The 20,841-nt window shown below is 40.3% G+C and overlaps 1 protein-coding gene across 5 annotated transcripts in view; it reads left to right on the forward strand.

Moving 5' to 3' along the window:
• Positions 1-20,841, forward strand: part of tbc1d30 (TBC1 domain family, member 30) — a 29,893-nt gene that overhangs the window by 2,393 nt on the left and 6,659 nt on the right. Inside the window, exons 2-14 of one of the 5 annotated variants that reach the window (XM_031746376.2) lie at positions 2,753-2,917; positions 10,780-10,841; positions 11,127-11,192; positions 11,772-11,897; positions 14,866-15,051; positions 15,229-15,298; positions 16,229-16,327; positions 16,456-16,624; positions 17,927-18,032; positions 18,121-18,227; positions 18,691-18,830; positions 19,915-20,157; positions 20,704-20,793. In XM_031746376.2, coding sequence (XP_031602236.1) covers positions 2,753-2,917; positions 10,780-10,841; positions 11,127-11,192; positions 11,772-11,897; positions 14,866-15,051; positions 15,229-15,298; positions 16,229-16,327; positions 16,456-16,624; positions 17,927-18,032; positions 18,121-18,227; positions 18,691-18,830; positions 19,915-20,157; positions 20,704-20,793 — 1,629 coding nt within the window. Of the gene's footprint in view, positions 1-2,752; positions 2,918-8,299; positions 8,478-9,951; positions 10,023-10,779; positions 10,842-11,126; positions 11,193-11,771; positions 11,898-14,865; positions 15,052-15,228; positions 15,299-16,228; positions 16,328-16,455; positions 16,625-17,926; positions 18,033-18,120; positions 18,228-18,690; positions 18,831-19,914; positions 20,158-20,703; positions 20,794-20,841 lie in introns of those variants that run through there. The other 4 variants (XM_031746379.2, XM_039601255.1, XM_031746378.2 and 1 more) reach the window with 4 other exon arrangements.

Genomic DNA, 20,841 nt, shown 5'->3' on the forward strand with positions numbered 1-20,841 from the left:
ACAGTTTATTAGCTACGCTTAAGCACGCTCGTTTGTGTAAGGGATCGACATATGCAACTTTTCCCTGCTTTGGTAACTTACAGATACCTTGGCTTCAGGTGCCATTATGCTGGGAAAATATTTGCGTTATTACACTTAAAAAGGCAGAAATTTGTGCTTTTAATTAAGTACATTTCCTTTAACCTAAATTGTGGTTCAGCTAAAAAAACAAAGCAAAACTGTAAATGCAAACTTACCTGAACTTCTTACAAGCTAATGCGAAAGGTATGATGAATATGGGAAAAATTAAACAAAAAATGAAAAAAAGATTTGATATAATTGTTGTTTTTGAAATGTAAAATTTAAATTACACAGCCCTGAATTCAGGTATGTGGTGGTAGAGACCACTGATCTGATACCAGTGTTAAATTCACAAGCATATAAATGATCAGGAATCCTTTTTTTTTTTTTTTTTTTTTTTTTTACAAATAAGGCTTGATGTAAACATTGCTCTCCTAACTTTGAAATTAGTGCACTGGATGTAAAGTGCTGTGAAAAAGTATTTGGCCCCTTCCTGATTACTATTTTTTTTGTTTGTACACTCATATGTTTCAAACCATCATTCAAATTTTTATATTTTTCAAAGATAACCTGAGTATACACAGGTTTTCAAAGGTTAATTCAATTATTAATGGTAAAAAGTTAGCCACACCTACCTGAACTTGTGTGAAAAAGTAATTGCTCCTCAAACCTAAAAGCTGGTTGTGCCACCCTTGGCAGCAAGAACTGCAATCAAGAATTTGTGATAACTGGTCTTTCATGTTGCTGTGGGGGAATTTTGGTCCACTAGAGGGTTTTCCAACAAGAAGAGCCTGTTTAAGGTCATGCTAAAGCATCTCAATGTAACCAAAGTCCTGCCTTTGACTAGGTTACTGGAAGACCTTAATTTTGCTTTCTGGACATGCTGGTTTGTTTCAGATCATTGTCCTGCGGCACAATCCGAACTGAAGCTTGGAGATTCTCCTTCAGTACTCTTGATTGTCCTGTTGCTGGCCCTTCAGCTTAGCTCCTGCCTCTGAGAATACCAAACTCATAATATAAAAAAAGTTCTTCTTAGATAAAACAGTGAAAACTATGAAAACTGTTCCCTGCCGTCATTGTTTGTGCTTTATTTTTTTCTGCTTATCGTGAACTTGCCATTTTCAGCCAGTCAGCATTTTACCTCCTTTTTTAGGAGTTCACATAAACATGCCTCCATAGGTTTCTTACCCCAAATCCTTCATTCAGTGTATCTACACAAACTCACACAGTACAGTATTATGAATTCCCCTTAGAAAGAAAAGCTTCATCTTTGCCAGTGTTGTTGAACAGTTAGTTGGACATTTGAATACATGAAGGCCGTCAGTGTGTGTTTTACAACTCACCATTCAAATCTGCAACACAGCAAAGCCTACTCTGGTTATCAGCGTGGTGATGTGGGGGTTATTTCAGTGAAATCAGAGCACAGTTTCAGGATCAGGTATCAGGCTCAATGAAATGAGACGACTGCAGAAAAACCAAAAGTATCATCAACGGCTGTGCCTCCAAACTGCTGACTCTTTGCTGTTAGCAACCAGCGCACTACTGGTACAGCAAACACAGAACGGCATATAATTGAATCAAGTAGATGGACAGATTTTACTGATACCAGATCCACCATTTTGAGTCGGGATCTGACCAATAACTAAATATCAGATCTGTGCGTGCCTAATTGGCAACCAGTGACTGGCTGGATTAGACTCTTTAGTCTTACAGTTGTGAAAATTGATACAATGTCTGTGGATTATTTTTTTTTTGTATTATCTTTAATCCAAAGGTATTTGCAAAAATAATACACACAACAAAAAGCTAAATGCATAACATCCAAAGTTTATGTGATTTGTCTGTGTGGTTGTTAGCAGGATTAATTAAAAAAAAGTTATTGATCTATTTGAATGGCTTGTCCATCCATCCATCCATCCTTAATAGATGTATATCACAATGTAACTGTTCTTGTTTTTGATTGGCTCAGAAGAGACGATTACTATAGTACATCCTCCAAGCTTTTCTGCTTGAAAGTTTAAATCTTTATTTTTAAAATTTATTTATTTAGTTAGTTAGTTAGTAAGTTGCAAAAAGAGCTCACAAAATTTCTTTCACTTTCAGTTATTCACAGTGCTGTATGTACTGCCTTTTATTTTACACATGAGAAAAACAACCAAAAGTGTCCCCTGTTTTTCCTTAAATCTATTGCTGTGACAATCAGATTTTAAACGCTATGTTTCCATTAATGGGTGGAGGGTTTGTGTTTATGTGGTGCTGCTGATCTGGTTTTCATTTCCTCTTTTGCCTGCAGCTTGGAAAACAGGCTAATGAGTGTGAGATTATGATTTATCAGAGGACTGCAGATATCACGGGTGTGTCAAAACTGTGCCACGGCTTTATTTGGAGTATATATTATTGTGGAAAATATGTGTATGTGTTTGAAAAAGCTGTAGGTTAAAGAAAGACATATGTTCCTAAAATGTGATCATCTGAAAAATCCCAGTTAGAGATCAGTAGATCATGTAATTCTGGGCTGATGCTGGCATTTAAAATGATGATAATAATAATAAATACTATAAGGGCAGCACAGGTCGAGCAGTGGTTAGCAATATTGCCTCACAATAAAAATGTGCAATGTTCAATTCCACCATCAAGCCAGGGTTTTTTTGTGTGGAGTTTGCGTCACCAATTTTTCTGTGTTTGTTTTCAGCCCCAGAGGAGCTGCATTCAATCATCCAGGAGGTGAAATATCGTACAGGCCTTCAGTCGGCCAAGTTGATCCGCCAGCTGAGGAGACGGGACCGACTTTGCCACAAACTGCAGAAGAACTATGACATTATCACAGCTTTTCTTCAGGCCGTGTCACAAAAACGACGTAAGACTATACACTCGTTGTTTTTATGTAATAGCAAACCAGGCAGTGTCACACAGGAGGTGTAACTGTGTGAAACAACAGGTGGAGTTCCTCTTAGCTGACTGCACTGAGCTGATAAGACCACAAAATCTGCACCATCCTTCAAGAAATTATATGAATATGAGTGACTGAAAATGAACACAAATTATATTTATCATTATTCACATTCTTCACATTCTCTCTATCGAATAAATTATGAAAAATCTCATGAGTTTATTTCATCTGAATTCAGGAGTGTGTATTAACACAGTGTACCTCTTAAAAAATCTACATGTTAACACAAATTCATCTAAAATCTTTGATGCTCTTTAAATCCTCGGTGGTTTCAATCGGTTGATAGTGAATGAGAACATCCTTCATGCCTCTTTGTTTGGATTATGATCTATTTCAGCTCCAGATATTTGTTTGGACTCATCTAGGGTAGCGTTGTGTGATTCACAGGATTCATGTGATTAATGATTTAAAATAATCTGTATTTATCTCATGCTGAATCTTGGTGTCATGACTTTTGAACCAAGCTATTTTAGTTGCTTGTTCTTAGTTCTTTGTTCTTATTGGCTGCCCTTCATAAGCACAAGGTTTGAACAGCAGGTAGGCTCATTTTTCGCTGCAACATAACATCCTGCATTTTAAGGAAACAAAATAATTATGGATGGGTGCCGAAAGGACCTAAAATACTTTTGTGACACATGTCCTAGTTTTGATATCATAAATCACGAAAGAAAAAAAAATGAAGTAGAACTTTTTTTTTTCTTTTTTTTTTAAATAAAAATACATTTATACAGGTATTGTAAGTGTGCTCAGGTGTCTCTCCTGCACTTTTTTTTTTTTTTTTTTTTATCCCTTATCCTCCTCGCCCATATTATATATTATGTTATGTGTTATGTTCAGAAAGTGTGCTGCATTTTGATTGGCTTTAGTGTAACACTGTACAATTAATTTCACATTTAGATTTTCAGAGCAACCCTTGTCACCAATTTATAAATCATGAGAAAGCCTGTCACTCAAAAAAAAGAAAAAGAAATGGCAGTTAATGGAGGCATTCCTACAGAAACCTGAATAATTACCAGACAACACAGCAACTGAAATATGGTTAATAGTTTCACTTTTTTCTATCCTATTCTGCAAATCAGATGCAGACACATCAGAGCCATTTTTTTAACAATAGTGCACATGTCAGCCTTGTTTCTGTGACCTTTTTGGGGTTTAGATGGTTGAGGTTGCTCGTCCTATAGGACCTTTTCTTTGTAGTCAAATCCCCTGAAGTATGAAAATTACACTCTTAGTTTTTTATATTTTCAGGAAACAGGTTGTGAATTAAGCAAATGATAAACACGTGAAAATGAATATCCTGACTATATTGATTATCTTTTACATCTTGAAAACAGCAAGTTTGACAGCAGAAATGACAGAGTGAAATAATTCACCCCAAATTCTCAGAGTGAAAGTACAGAAAGGATCATGTCTGCATGTGCTCAGGAGTTCATTGGTCTTTGTAGGTGCAAATAAACTAGAGCCGCAACTTAAAACTGAGAGGTCCAAATTGTGGATGACATGATCCAAACCAGATTTGTCAAACAACAGGAGAAATGGAGTTTAAACCAAAACATGCTAATTTATGATCCAAAAAGAAGCCGAAACAACAAAAAAGTAATGATAATAATCTTCTCTTATGACTCTAATGCTGTAATTTGCAATATTTTTTGTTCAATATGACTTGAAATGGGTAATTGAACCCATAAAGTCACCAGGATCATATTTACAGAGGTCATAAGGTGGAAGGTCACTGAAGACCGTTTTAGCATTCACCTCTATACCACATACAGCATGGCAGCCTCCATGTTGGGTTTTATTTGAAGCCAGAATTTAAAATGTATAAAAGTGGAGATGTCCAGTTAATTAACTCAATTAACTCATTAGTGTAGGTGAGACCAAAACTGTTGTACCTTCTTGTACCAGGCAATAAGCAGTTTTTAAATGCTGTAACAGCCTCGTGCAGCCACAGGAACTGTAGATTTTGGCCTTAACACTGATTAACTCCACTTATCAGACACCTATAGGCAGGCCTGGCCAGAGCAGTGAAGATATCACTGCATAGCTATTATGCATTTACTGATAACTGTTCTTTTCCATCACTGTGCATCATATTGGCTCCCATCATGGTCTCTATAACAGAATATGGGCTTTCCAGGGCTGCTTTCCATTTACAGACTTTATGACCAGGCCAGCCTTACACTTGGTGGTCAGTTGCACAACACAATAATATGGTAATATGGCTCCCGTTGAACACTGCAAAGGCTGTGATTTGGCTGAATCGTTTTTGCTGGTGACATAGAAAATACGAAACAATAAATTTTAGTCAATGCTTTATTACTTTTTATTGCGTGAAATGACATGAACGTGTTTATATCAAGATTATGACTTCATAACAAATAGCGATTTATGGTCTAATTGTTCCTACAGGGGAAAAACAGACCATCTGTTACTACAAGATGTGTGTGTGTGTCTCTGCATTAGAGCAGTGTTTCCCAACCTTTTGGCGCCACGGCACATATTTCACATTAGAAAAATCACACGGCACACCACCAAACAAAAATGTCACAAAAAGGATATTGATCATTTTTCCCCGCACACCAAGCATAGTGGAATTGGCTCGGTTTGTCCCCAATATAGCTTTTTTGCTTTCTTTTGACCACTAGTCAGTGTACTCCTGACAACAACATTGAGAGTAACATCCTCCTCTCTGCCCCTTAATGCTCTCTGGTTGCTATGGTAATGCATAAATATTTCTTCCAAAATAAGACGCACAACTACAACACAGAAAAAGATCCAGGGAAACCGAGTTAACGATGATAAACCATGAAAACCATAAAAACCATAAATTTCACACCTGAGCCTCAACTCTCGTGGCCCGGTACCAAACAACTCACGAACCGGTACCAGTCCATGGCCCGGGGATTGGGGACCGCTAGCTTAGAGTACTAATCAGGTGAAACCAGATAATCTTCCACCTGATCCTTTCTCAGGGCACGCCGATGTGCTGCGGCACAGTGGTTGGGAAACACTGCATTAGAGGGTGAAGCTATTCTGAATGAAGAGTTCATGTTTATATCGAATGCTATTTACACACACTAATGCTCTTAATCAAAACCAACATAACCTGCGTTCATCTCCTTTGAAGAATGAATTTGATGAATATCAGTTGTGATTGTTGCTGTGCTTGCAAAAAGTGTACATCCCCATACTTTAACATCAACAGCAGGCAGAGCAGGAAAAATGCAGTCAAAATGTAATCAGGTCGACTCATATGTGGAATAATTTTTCATCTTCATCTTACTAGTTCATAAAATGTTTGATTGTACTTTTTCTGACACTAATTAAAATTTCAGTTAATTTGGGCATGTTTGCCTGAGGGCTGGAAAAAGCTTTTTCAAACTGGGACATTAAAGATTTATCAGTTAACTATTTATCTTAAAGTCTCTTTTTAATGATGTCTGTCTGCTGCGTAACAGCAGCTTCTGTACATGAGCAGATGTGTACAGCCCCAAAACAGATTTCCATGATAGAAACACATTTGTTATTAGTGCTGTCCTTGGAAAATAAACACCCAGAGCTGAGGTAATTCATCATGAAGCTTTACTGGCTGAACAGTTTCACCACAAAAGGCCTTGATTTATTTTTATGTAAAGTCTGTTTGCAGGTAACGATCCAAAATTTCATTCAGACTAAATGTTTTCCACTCAGGAAGCACTTACTGCACCTGTTAGGGCTGAATCACAGTGCCACGCATCATTGATTTTCATTGCAAACATTTCTTTGATTGCTGGTCACGTTTTGTTGGTAGAACGTTTGTGAGGATGGATAACTAAACGGCAGGAGAGATTATACACATTTTAGGAAAGGCTTTCTGTTTGAATTGTAGGATAAGTCAGTGTTTCCCAACCACTGTGCCATGGTACATGGGTGTGCCGTGAGAAATGATCAGGTGTGCCATGGAAGATTATTTGGTTCCACATGTTTAGTAATCTAAGCGACAGGCGTGAGTAACGGGCAGTACAACTACCTTCTCTAATTAAATGGATTGCCAACTGCCAGTAAAACAGAAGAAGACGCAGAAGAAATTGCATAATAGTCACGCTGTGAGTGAGACAACGCAGCGTGTAATAGCAATGGATAAATATTTGAAAAGAAAAAGTAGTCAGTCTGACCTGGGTCCTGGAGAAAGTTCGGACCGAGATGAAGGCCCTAGCATGAGTAGTGGTCAGAAGAAAGCAAAAAGTACTGGGGGTATACTGGGGACAAACCGAGCCAATTCCGCTATGCCTGGTGCGTGTCAAAAGATCAATATCCTTTTTGTGACATATTTTGTTTTGTGGTGTGCTGTGTGATTTTTCTAATGTGAAATATGTGCCGTGGCTCCAAAAGGTTGGGAAACACTGGGATAAGTTACCCATATACCGAAAATCTTTAGAAAAATAAAGTGTAATCATTCTTTTCACTGTGTATGTTTTCACTGTGTAAAATTTTGTGGAAGAAAAAACTCTTGTTGTGTATCTTTGTATCTATGAGCTGATACTTTGAAGAAGGAGCCTTGTCTTTTTGGCACTTGACCTTAGCCCAGAAAGGGTTTTCCTGTCTGAGAATTTATCTTTGCCTTACTATAGTAAAGGCATTTACTTAGTTGCAGGTCTTCTGTCTCTCAGTGTGAAGTGTTGTGCACTGCTGTGCTTGTTGTCAGATAAAGTCTGCCCGCTGCTGTCTGTGCTCATCTCATCTGTGAAAGGAAATGTGACTTCTTTGTCTAAATAGATGTAAGCAGCGAGATGAGATTGTTGTATTAGGTGCGCTAGGATTTAGTGGGTTACAAAACTGAATCTCCGCTTCCCCTTTCCATGCGCTCTCCTCCACCATTACCTCATCCTTTTATCTCTTCCCCACGTGTCTCTCCATCCTACCGCATCCCTCCGTCCGTGCGCCTCCTCCCGGTGACGCCATACCGGAGGAGGATGAGGAGGCGTGCAGCATCAGCGGCACCAAAGGAGCACAAACGGTTACTTTCGGCTATTTTTGACCTTTTTTATGTTTAATGCATCACTTGGAGCCTTTGAACATGGCGTCCTGGGTGATTTAGTACCGCACTCACTGATACGTGGGAGATATGTTGTTTCCTCTGGAATAAATCAGAAGAACGAGGCATAACCGGAAGAAGGCTGAAACATCAATTTAACCGATTGATTTACAGGAGAGCGTTTGGAGGAGCGGCCGGGATGTCTTCTAGCCCTCCATCAAAGGAGTGCCTGTAAAAGCGGAACCAAACGATGAGGTAACTGAGCGCGTATACAGCGCTCTGGTTCCGGGATGAGGCAGGAGCGGCTCCCCGCCGCCGGCAGAAGGCCGAGAGCGGGCGTGAAGCAGCGGCAGCAAAGCTCGGGAGGGGTCGGTAACATCATCAGCAACGTCCTGAAGAAGCGCAACGGGATATCCAGGAGTGCACCCCGGCTGCTGTGTACCCTAGAGCCAGGTGACAGAGTATTTGGGCTCATTTTAAAATCTGCAGGCAGAGCAGCGCTAACAAGGGATACGTGCCAAAATACTACGAAATGTTGGGCTGAAATATATATAATGTAAATAATAAAGTCCACGGTGTTGTTGGAGATTTTGCATCATGTGGGTGCAGCAATCTTTAAAAATCATATTTTCCTTTACAGATCTTAAGCCAAGAAAGATCCCATTCAAGAAATGTATATTGTTCCAATTATGATTATCAAAATAATGGCACCGTGAGAGCGTACACTTAAGCATTAATGTGGTATTACAAACATTTTAAGAATGGATCCTTTAGGACTGTTTAAAACAATAATTTGTGTTTTAATCGTTTTAAGAGATGATTAACCAGCATAGCTGAACAGTCATGAGTGACTTGGCTTATTTTCTGTGTATTTGTGGATGTCTTGATGCATCAGACATGTGGTTAGCAAATATGTGCAGGTGACGTAAAACAAGCTATTTATTTCCAAAGAAATGGTATATATGGCATATGAGGTCATGGGAAAGTGTTGTGCAGACACCAGGTGCTAAAATACAGGCCATTTAAAATGAATGGGCACACCTTTAGTGGCTGGGGTTGATTTGCATTCATAGTATTTACTTATAAAAATATTTTACTCCCATTATATTTGTCAACCCCATGCACTGGGATTGATTTTTGTCATTTAAACATTATTATAATGTAATTCTGTATATTACAGTAAATGGCTGTAATATGTAAATATTACAGTACAATTTACAGTAGTGAGCTGTAGTACATTGTAAATGAAAATACAGTAATATCATCATGTAAACGACAAAAGGTCATGGCTGGATATATTAAAATGTCAGGCATGAATGTGTCCCACTAAAACGGTTTGACCCACATTTAGTTTGAATCTTGTTATTTTGGAAATTATTATGATACAGGCTAGAAAAAACTCATTAAAAAAAGCCCATTAAAGTAGTATTGACAATTAAAATGGAATAAGACAAAAACCTTAAAAATACTCGAGATCAGTTAAATAGAAAAGGGGGTAACAGAGTAAGTCGAAATCTAAACAAGACGCAGTGAAAGTAAGATTAAGTAGATTCCAGGTTTGAAATAAAACTGAGACGTTTCTCTGGCACATGTGCGGCAGTGTAAGAGATTGTTAAATCGCTGCTGTATTTGGGTGGAGGTTCGTTACCTTTACCTTGATAATCGATCAAATTGCAGACTTTCAGAATAAGATTTGAATCGTGGACTCTTCTCTTATCCTATGATTTCACACTCTCCTTGTTTATGTTCGTGTTTACCGTGGTTATGTCACGTACACTGTGGAGAAATGGTTAAGTTTGCCCTCTGAACTTTGCTGCTGCCGGCCTTAGCTGCAGTTCTGTATCCACATTGAATCGGCTGCGTTAGACTAATCTGTGACGGGGAAGTAGGAGGGTTTTCCGCGTTAATCCTCTCCCGAAGCCCCGAGAGGACACTGCGGAATAAAACGGCGCTCATCCATAATGGCGCACGACAAAACGGCAGAAGCGGACCGTTCAGGTTACAAGCCATTATTTCTTATGTTCGACGTTTCATCGTAGAGAAAAACCACGCTCAGGTGTCCCGTGTGAGAGGCACCAATCCTCCAGAGGCTGAGCTGGACGGGGACGGGAAGGCAAATGGCCGTAGTCGGAGCTGTTGGCGTTGAGCCGAACTGGCATGTCAGGACTTTACGGCTTCTTAACTTCAGATGAGAATTTCTCTTCCGTTAGGTCTTCTCGTGGGGCTTAGCCTACTGTAGTAAATATGCTGTAAAGGATGTTTTAGACGATATTTAAGCAGTGAAATGGAGACTGAAACGCGGATTCAGCACTACCAGGAAGTGGAGAGCGACTGACGGCTCCAAAGCAAACCAAATAAATATCACAGTCGGGAAATGAGATGTCCATTTTTCCTTTGGATACGCGGGAAAATGTGTAAACTGCGCATTTTGCCATTGAGTGTATCTGACTAAAACTAGCAGAAAGACTTCAGATCTTTAACATTAAACATTAAGCAGATTCTTTAGTGAAATGAGAAGTACGCTAAGGTGTTGGGAAAAAAAAAACGTTTCTCTGGAACGTTTTTATAAATATTGGGTTTAAATTATGAAGATCAATAACTTGGCTTCATTAACTACCTTATGTTTTAAGTGTGCAATTTCCAGATAACATTTCTGTGCATGTGTACACATTTAAACAAAAACCAATTCTGTATCTGAAAAAAGTCTGAACATCAAGTAGAAGGTGCCTCTAACCAGCTGTTTGTTTCTTTGTAGGGGTTGACACAAGGCTGAAGTTTACCATCGAACCATCTCTGGGAAAGAATGGATTTCAGCAGGTGAGGGTGAAGATACACTGCCTATATATTAAGTACACCTTCAGATTATTCTGCAGATCCTTGATACGTCTTCTTTTTACCACTTTAAAGCTGTTGGTCTGAAATATGTTTACATTCCACTATGTGCATGTTTAAGCCATAGACTGTATGTAGAAGATGGACATATAGTGAGTGAGACTGGATAGCTTTTTCCTTTTTCTTTAATAGAGTAAGCATATAAATATTATAATTCTGGGTGTTTTCATTGATAAACTAATTAAACTCAGTGCTTTTTCTTCCCCACAGTGGTATGATGCCCTCAAAGCTGTGGCAAGACTTCCAACTGGGATACCAAAGGAATGGAGGAACAGGGTATGTCACTCTAACCGCCCAAATATAAGCTTTGTAAAAACTTTGTCATACTCAGTGAGTAAAAAAGTAGAAACTCTCTCTGTTTGGGCACAAAATTGCTTCCATATAAAAAGGTGTTTTGATAAACAACACCTTACACATCTTTCCTCTCTAGTCGTGTTTTGAAGCCATCGGGGTGTTAAGCAAATAAAAGCGAGAGCCCAGCTGTGCTATTACAAGAAACGTCTGTTCGCTTTGTTGTCATCAGCCTTCGGGCCAAGTTTTTACAGTCATGAGAGAGAAAGCGTGGTATGAAAGAACAGCGTGTAGATGTACTTTATCTATGCTCCATTCATCTCACATCCCAGTTTTATCTTTTTTGATGCAAGTATGAAGAAATGGAAGCAATTACTTTCATTTTGTCAGAGGAGATGAACAATTAAAATCTTTTCTGTTGGGTGGATGTAAAACAAAGGGAGTCACAGTGAGCAGGAGGTTCCTTATTGAAGTAAAAGTACAGTTAAAATGTTTGCTGGATTTCTACAAAAACCACAGCACCGACTGACTCATTGTTTATTGCCTGCTGTTGTAATTGTGCAGGTTTGGCTAACCTTAGCAGACCAGTACCTCCACAGTATCTCTATCGACTGGGAGAAGACGCTTCGTTTTGCCTTTAATGAACGCAGCAATCCAGATGATGACTCCCTTGGGATCCAGATCGTGAAGGTAACCAAATTGTATTTGCAGCATATAGCTTAAAATACAGAAGAGGCAGACCATTGAATACCTTTTGAAGTGTAATGTCGACACAGTTCAGGGTCACATGCAGGGGCATGGTACTACTCCACGGAGCACTCAAAGCACTTCAGTACTACACACAAACATTCATACAGCTCTTTTATTCTATACACTTTAGGATCCTGTATCTTTAAAAGAAGAGTCCACTCCTGGGTTTGATAAATGAAATGCCAAAAACTGCAGTTCCATAATTGACCACTTGAGGCTGGCTCCTAGCATACATGTTTCATAAAAGATGGATGTGGTCACTAGGATGTCAGACATTGGTAAATGAAGTCTTGTTACAGGGTCTTGATGTTGGCATTTTCACCATTAGCATAATTTTGAAACCAGATGTGAGATTAGCTCATGAGCATACCATGGTTTATCCTTGTTTCTGGCTCTAAGAATGATTATAATTTATAAAATAAACCTTGTTTTTTTTTTTTTTCCAGTAGGACAAGAAAGTAGCAATTAAACCCATATAGTTACAGTTTACAGAGGTCACAGAGCAAGGGGGTTGAGAGCTGTTTTCTTATAGACTTCTGCAGAGTAGAAAGTCTCTTTGCAACAAGACGAATCTCCCTCAGCTTGCCATTAGAAAGAATGCCTTACTTCACTTGGAGACCCTGAAACTACGTCCATCTTATACAGCCATTCTGTGGTGCTAGAAGCGCGTCACCCCATAGATTTCTATATTGATTAGGATAATTTTCAACTCCAAATGAAACTTGTAACTGCAACTAGGTTGGCAAAGGCAAGAATTTTTATTATGTATTTAATACCTAAACCTAAAAGAGAATTATGGATTTGATCAACTGGTCTCTGAATGCTATTGACACCCTTTTCTCAATGAGAAGTCTGGGCTCGGGAGAGCCCGAGTGCCCTGGAGGGACTTTCCCTGCCGGATACACGATGGATGGGTGGCAGAAATGGAGGATCGTGTGCCTGGCGGGACTGTCGATCGAGGACGCTGAAGATATCTACCTATTCGGAACCATGATAACAGGGTTCTTGCTGATCGGAGCTGGCCTGGCCCTGGCTTATCGGAGAATTAAGAAAGCGGAACCGGCTGTTCAAGCCCCCACAAGGCTGCCCGCTGGGATTGAATCGATGGGACGAGGTGCGGCTTCTCAGAAAGGGCTCACGGAAGGCAGCATGGTCAAGAGCTTGGAGGCGCTTGCGGCTGCAGTGAATACTCAGAATAACATCTCTGAGCGGATATTGGGATACATCAGGGAAGAATCCGCTCAGAACAACACCTATGGGCGGAAGCTGGAATACATCACGGATCAGTTGGCTGTGGTCGTGAGGTCTCAGAATCTGCTCTGTGAGCAAAAGAGTGACAAGACCACTGAATCGACGGCTAATAACATCATGGAGAAACTCGCAGCTATCTAACGGGAGATTGAGAGACCAGTGTCGGAGTGTTAAAAACAGCTCGAAATTCTCATGAGTTGTTTGTAAAAGAAAAATCACCATCATAATGCGGCTACCCCTTCAGCGCCTGTGGAGCTGAACAAAAACTCCCTGATAACGACTGTGTTGAGTCTGTTCCTTCCCATTCTATGCAAGGCCACCTGAGTTGGCTGGAAGACTGTTTACTTAGCCTAGCAGGGCGAAGGACACTGTCTCAGCTGAACTCTGGACATACATACACACACACACACACGCACACAGACATATGCACATGCAGATATACATTCATCCCCCCTCCCCCTCCAAACGCCTTCGACGCTTATTCCCTTCCGATGCCGACGGTGGATCATGGAGACCAGCGCATAGGCTGCAGGCCCGGATGTACTGTCTACATTGGATGTCTCTCACCCTTTACCCCTCCCTGTTGCTTGTCATGTGTTCTTTGGTGTATTAAGAGTTTTTTCATGTGCTATGTGCAGAGATGTTTTTTTTCTGTTCTCAAACTGATCTCCCTGTTGGAGCTCAGTCTGGGGGGAGTTATTTTTTTCTCCTTATCTTTCCTCATGTTGTGCTTTTCCATGTGATACCCCTCTGACCTGTCTTCCCCATGTGATGTTTGTGTAATGTATGTATGGTCGGAGGGTAAGATGGTGCCGCCATTGCGTGCAATAGGTCGGCAGCCTTAACATGAAATTTCCCCTTGTGGGATTAATAAAGGTATATCAATATCAATATCAATCCATTTAACCATGTAGGGTCTAAATTATTAGTGGTGATGACATGTAATCCTAATACAAAACCCCTGAACCTGTGCTATGACAATACGTGAATGTATGATGTGGTTTTGAAATTTTTTCTTGACAATTGGAGAAAAAAGCCTTAAAAACAAAAGTTGTGATTGACACGAATTAAAAAATTTCATTTATTCCCGTAAAGTTTGTTTTTCTGTAAAACTTAGGGCTAGGCTTCGTTCTTATGTCAGCGATGACGTAGACCTCAGAATATTAAAGGTAAATTATTCCTCCAGATTGGGTGTGAATGTCATCAAACTAGCATCATGTACACTCAGTTCAGTCTGTGTTTGAAACTTTAGTACTACGCTGGATTCAAGACTATAATTATTAACATTCCATCTTTCCCTTGACATTTTGTTTTCCTGAACCTGTTGAGCTATGATGAGCTGTTTTTGTAGGTGCATACATCCGTGATGGCTGTTTACGTGCATTCAACAGTATATTCGGGCTACCAATAAAAGATAATGTGTTTCTTGGAAGGTGTACCTGCTTAGATGCTGTTTGCTGATGATTTGTGCGTCAGAACACAGGATGACTCTGTCAGCTGAGTCGTTGCAGATCTTTGCTGTTTCTCACTGACTCATTGATTCAACAGAGGCTGTTTCCGTAAACAGGGCAAAGTCTAGTCATCATTTATCCTGTTTAATGTTAATGCACGTCCTTGTAATAAAATAATCCAAGCTGTTGTTCCTTTTCGTCCACAGGATCTACACAGGACAGGCTGCAGCTCTTATTGTGGCCAGGAAGGGGAACAAGACAGGGTGGTGCTGAAGAGGGTGCTTCTGGCATACGCCCGCTGGAATAAAACTGTGGGTTACTGCCAAGGATTCAATGTACTGGCTGCTCTTATACTGGAGGTTACAGAAGGCAGTGAGAGTGATGCACTGAAGGTATACCCCAAAATCTAACCATATAATCAAACTCAGGTCATTGAGTTTAGTCTGCTTACATGTGCTTACTAATCTTTTTGATGTAGCTTAATTTGCTTTGAATGATGATAACCGTGCTTAAACCACGCTTTTTATTTATTTTTCTGTTCTTTTTTTTCCCCACTCATCTATATCCAGGTGATGATCTATCTTATCGATAAAGTGCTCCCTGACAGTTATTTTGCCAACAACTTGCGAGCGTTATCAGGTAAACAGCCTATGACAGTACACTTAAGATTATACTGGCTGCCATAATATCTAATTTTCACACTTATGTGTTAAAAAGATGCTAATGACAATATCGTAGCGCCAAATGTAAAAATGTGAAAGTGGACACCAAACTGCAGGAACTCCATCAGGGCAGATACAGAGTGCTTAACAGAGCAGCAGCAATTAGAGATGCAGGAGAATATCTGTCTGCATCATAGAGTCATGACTGTTTTTCTTTACACCATTGGGTACATTTATCTGATTTGGAGATGAAATAATCTCCATAAACGCATTCCTGTATGTTGTAGTCCACACGTAGGCCTGGAGTAGTGACGTCTCAGCTTTAGTCGTATATTGTATTTCCTGAAATGTAATTGGCTATCATCCATCCATCCCTCCCTCTTATCCAGGGCCAGGTCCCGAGTGGTTGGCTATTGTATCATTGAAATTAAGCTTGTTTCATAATTTGTTTGAATTTGTAAATGGGCAGAAAAGAGAAGCTTAATCTGGATTTCTTTCATCCACTAACACTTGAAGCCCTACAAAAACTGGCCAACGTCCCCAGAGCCTAAGTCAGCAGATGGGTCCTAACTGGATGTGAAAACACTAGTGATTTAATGGACTTGACAGAACAAAACAAGCATTCAGAAAGCAAATTTTATATCAAATTGGGCTTATTTTTTTTCAGTTTCTTGCATTTTATTGAACAAGTAATCTGAATAATGCCTTGAGTTTGAGATTAATGAGCTAAAATGTAATGGATGTGATAGATGCATTTCAGATAACGTCTAACTTTGGAAAAGCTTATTTATAAAAATAGTTATGTAAATTAAAAAGTTGTGGATCTGGGGCTCTAATCTGAGGATTAATGGATGCAATTAGCTTTTCATCAGGCTGGATTTCTTACTCTGTTGTCTCCTCTTGTCAGTGGACATGGCGGTATTCAGAGACCTGCTGCGTCTAAAGCTGCCGAGGCTTTCCCAGCACCTCCACCACCTTCAGAAAGCAGCCAACCGAGAGGCTGGAGGTACAGTTGTTACATGTGATATTTGGTCACAAAGTCTGTAAACTATTTAGATGTTCATCCTGCAGAGAGGCAAAGAACTTGTTCGTGTATGTTTAGTATCACAGTCCCTGTTTGCCTCTCTGCTGCAGGCAGCTACGAGCCTCCGCTGACCAACGTCTTCACTATGCAGTGGTTTCTGACCATGTTTGCTACCTGCCTGCCGGCACCCACCGTGCTGAAGATCTGGGACTCTGTTTTCTTTGAGGGGTCAGAGGTGCTGTTTCGGGTTGGTCTTGCCATCTGGGAGAGACTGGGAGAGTAAGTGAACCTACCTGCAGTCACACCTGGTCTAGAGAACACACCCAAACACGTATGTTTTGTTAATTCTGCTGCGGATGTTACACCAGGTTTGGCTTGGCTGTTTGGTTGCAGTGTTACTCGTGCATGAACATTATGAACAGAGGTGCTTACGTGTAACTTAGAAGTGATTGGCTGCTGGAGTAGATTTAAATCAAGATTTTTTTTTAGCACTTTAGGATAGGGGAAAACTGGACATTTCACATCATCCATTCATCCATCTGGGTCAGTAGCTCTCCCTAGCCACCACCTCCAGCTCTTCTGGTGGGACACTGAGGCATTCCTAAGCCAGCTGAGAGAAGTCCAGGTTCTCCCCAGGATCTTCTCCCAGTTGGAGATTTTCAAAACACCTCACCTAGTTGGTGTCCAAGAGGCATTCCAGTCAGAAGCCTGAACCACAGACCTCAGCTGATTTCTTTTGGTGTGTAGAGAGTAGAGGCTTCGGGTCCCTCCCAACTGAGGTCCTTACGCTATCCAGCCCAGATATCCTATTGACCATTTAGAGGAAGCAAATTTCTGCTGCTTATTAATGACAAGGGCAATTCAATTCTCTTGCAAGCACTGAATACTATAATATAAAATATAAACTCAAATATTAAAAACAAAACAAACTATGTAGCCCAAAGCTACATACCTCCTTCAGCACCATGCATCTCAAGAAAATATCACAAAATAATCAAGATATTCTTCTGTGTCCAGGACTGCAGTTCATCCATGGTGCTCAGGGAGTTATGTAGCTTTGGGCTACATACCTCCACCCAATTTTTATTCCCAGTGTTTGCAAGTTAATTTAATTTCCCTTGGCATTAAAAGTCCACTGAAAGCGAATATCACCCCTGCTATTCTGTTTTATTAATAATAATTACCCCGGAAATGCATCCTGTTGGGTTTCAGCTGCTAGAGCTGATTGCATCCAAACAGGATGTCCACGTATCAGATGGAAAGTGGTTTTGATGGTTTTGAGTCCCTCAAAATGCCTTCAAGTCTGTTTTTTTTGCAGAAGCTTCACAGAGCAGATAAAGAGGGCAGGAAGTCAGAAATGGGGACAGCATAGTTAATCTGGTTAATTTTCAAAATAAAAGACAAGCATTTGCAATAGAAGTGATAAAATATTCTGCTGACACTGTTGATAAATTCTGCATCTCTGATAAATTCTGACATGAATAAAATTAGCTAATCAACTTTTTACGTGCATCCCACATCTCTAATGGTTTAAATCTAATTATAAACCATCCTTGGTTCTCTCACTTCCTCTTTCTTCAGGAGGATAGAGTACTGTCAGACAGCAGATGAGTTTTACAGCACCATGGGTTGTCTCACTCAGGAGATGTTGGAGCACAACCTCATCGATCCTACAGAGCTCATGCAGGTAGTGAGCAAACTTCACACACACTGCTTTAATGCTTTAAATGTTGTGATCGTGGCTTTCTCACCTGCCTCCTTTCTGTGTCTGTCAGGAGGTTTACTCCATGGCGGTGTTTCCCTTCCCCCAGCTAGCCGAGCTAAGAGAGAAATACACCTACAACATCACTCCGTTCCCTACCTCAGTGAAATCCAATGGAAGGTTTGTTCTAAACTCAGAAAATCAATAGTGCTGTGTTTAAAAAAACAAACAAACAAAAACAAAACGCTCAATATTTTTCCACTTTAACTCTCTTAAATTCTCTTATGTTCTCTATAACTGCTAGTGATGACCTGGAGGTATGACCATGGGACAGATGCTTGTATTGTACTGATGGTCACTACTTTAGAAGGAAAATAGCGCAGTATAGGAAGCAGTAAAGCCTCTTTGTAATCACCAACTATAATTTGAATACAGAATGAACTCACTGTAACTTAAAGCAGTGCAACTCTGCTCACTGACACTGATGTTCAACATTAACAGTATTATGTTGGTCGTCAGCAAATGTTCAGAAAACCCAAACATTCAGTCCAAAAGTGTGTTTACACACTTTTTCTGTCTGTCTGAAATCTTGCCTCTTGTACATGTAAACATGTATTTTGTGGTGGTGATGGTTTTCTTGCAGTGGTGGTCTGGGCAGCTGGGAGAGTGATGATGACGCCGACATGGACGATGAAGATTCTGTGGTGACTGCGCTCGGCTGTCTGGGTCCCCTGGGTGGCCTACTGGCCCCCGAGCTGCAGAGATACCAGAAACATCTCAAAGGTCAGCGCGCACACACACAGGATTTAAATGGTGACCCTCAGTGTGGGTACAGTCAGGAGCCAAGCAGTTCCAGATGGACTACTGCCCCAAATCCTCGTGTCCTGCCCTTAATTTGACTCTAAGTACTGACAGACTCTGATCTGTTTCCTCCAGACAAATCCCCACTTCCTGCTTCTTCAACGACTTGTACAAGCATGAAAAAGCTGAAACCAGCCAGGGGGCTTTAGTTAAAAACATTGGTTAAGATCTGAAAAAGCTGTTTTCCAAACCTGAGCTGAACTTTTAACCTCATAAGAAGATCTCAGTACAACTGACTTGACCTACTTCAAAAGGGAAACTCTGCTCATTATATTTGGAAGCAATGTGAAGGAAAAGAACATCAATCAATCGCCTGCACAGCCGCTCTGAGACAGCAGAGTAATTACAGTAAACAAACTGAGCTGCTTGTCTTTGACGGGGATTTTTCGTTGCGTCCTGCTGGAAGAGCTGAGATGGAAAATAACTTCCAACTTTCAGTGAAGCTGAAGAGAAAACAAACAATAATTCACTCAACAAAATGCACTTTATGTCATCTTCAAAGGCTGCTTGTCTAAAAGCGCCATGATTGTGATGCCATCAGAGGCAAAGAAAACAGGAAAGAGTGACTCAGCCCACTGGGCTTACGTTGAAAGTCTTTGAAACTTGTAACTTTAGCAGATATGAAGACTCCAAAACACTATCAAACAATGCAGCATGTAGTGTACATTTAATTAAATGCTCCAGATGTTATCATCTATCGAGAGCATCAAGCAGCTTTTTTTTCTCTTGCTTGTACTAAATCTGATGTTTCTAGTGCACAGCTGATTTTGATTTAAAGCCAAACTGGGCAAGTAAATAAGTATGAAAAGGAGCTTAAGAAGAGCCAAAAAGGCACGCTGGATTTGGTCTGTTTTGTATATTCTGCTTAAATTGCTTTGTCTGCCTTTTTGAACCACCAGCTAATTTGACTCTAATCACTTTATTTCACATTCAGTCATAAAATAGATCCAAACAAGCGGAAATAATAAAGCATGTGTTCTGATTCTACGTGTACTCTTACATCCAGACCAGCGAGCCGAGCAGGGAAGCATCGCAGAGCTGAGCCCCGGAGCGGTGGGAGCAGGAGGAGGAGGAGGGGCTGGTAGTGGAGGAGCAGGAGGAGGAGGAGGTGCAAGGGCAGAGCATCAAGCGGCCATTAACGGCATGATGATGGAGAGAATGAGCACCGACATCCACGCCCTGAAGAAGCAATACGCACGCATCAAACGACGGCAGCAGCAACAGGCTATGCAACTCTACATCCGCACAGGTGAGTGAGAAATCAGTGACAGTATTCACACAGCAGGTTTACCAAGATGATGACCTTTTTAAAAAAAGGTTTCATTATGTTCATTATTTATTTTGTCAGGATGTTTTTACATTTTCTTCAGTGCATAAATCTTTATTTTTTTGTGTGTTTCTGCTGTTGAGACACACACCAGAACATTTCTTAAAGGGGACCTATTATACGTTTCCTATTATTGCTTTGGTAAGGTAGGAATGGCAAGAGGGGAGGTCTTTACAGCAAATAAGCACATACGCCAACTGCTGCTTACACTTTCCAGTTTAAAGAGGAGCTAAATCAGCTTCTTTTAGACAGGATAAATATATACTCATGGTAAGATAGATGAGGCTAATTTTTAAATATTAATCATGCAAAGCTACTCTAGTAGACTTAAAAGATAAATGTGGAGCTGAAAATGAGCATAATGGGTCCCCTTTAATAAATAAAATGCCAGTGAAATGGTACACATGGATGAGAATAAAGAAACCAAAAAGCCAGCTGATGATGATGATTATGACGTGTGACTCATAGGACCTGGACCTGTAGCGCCCACAAGTCCAGGGGTTCTTCAGGGGGCTTCCAGCAAACAGAGTGGCAGCACTACTGAGCAGCACGCTGACGGTATTTGTGTCAACAGCTATTCCGAAATTGGGTGTTCTGGGGATTATT

The sequence above is a fragment of the Oreochromis aureus genome, linkage group 17 (assembly GCF_013358895.1).
Source record: "Oreochromis aureus strain Israel breed Guangdong linkage group 17, ZZ_aureus, whole genome shotgun sequence".
NCBI classification, from domain to species: domain Eukaryota; kingdom Metazoa; phylum Chordata; class Actinopteri; order Cichliformes; family Cichlidae; genus Oreochromis; species Oreochromis aureus.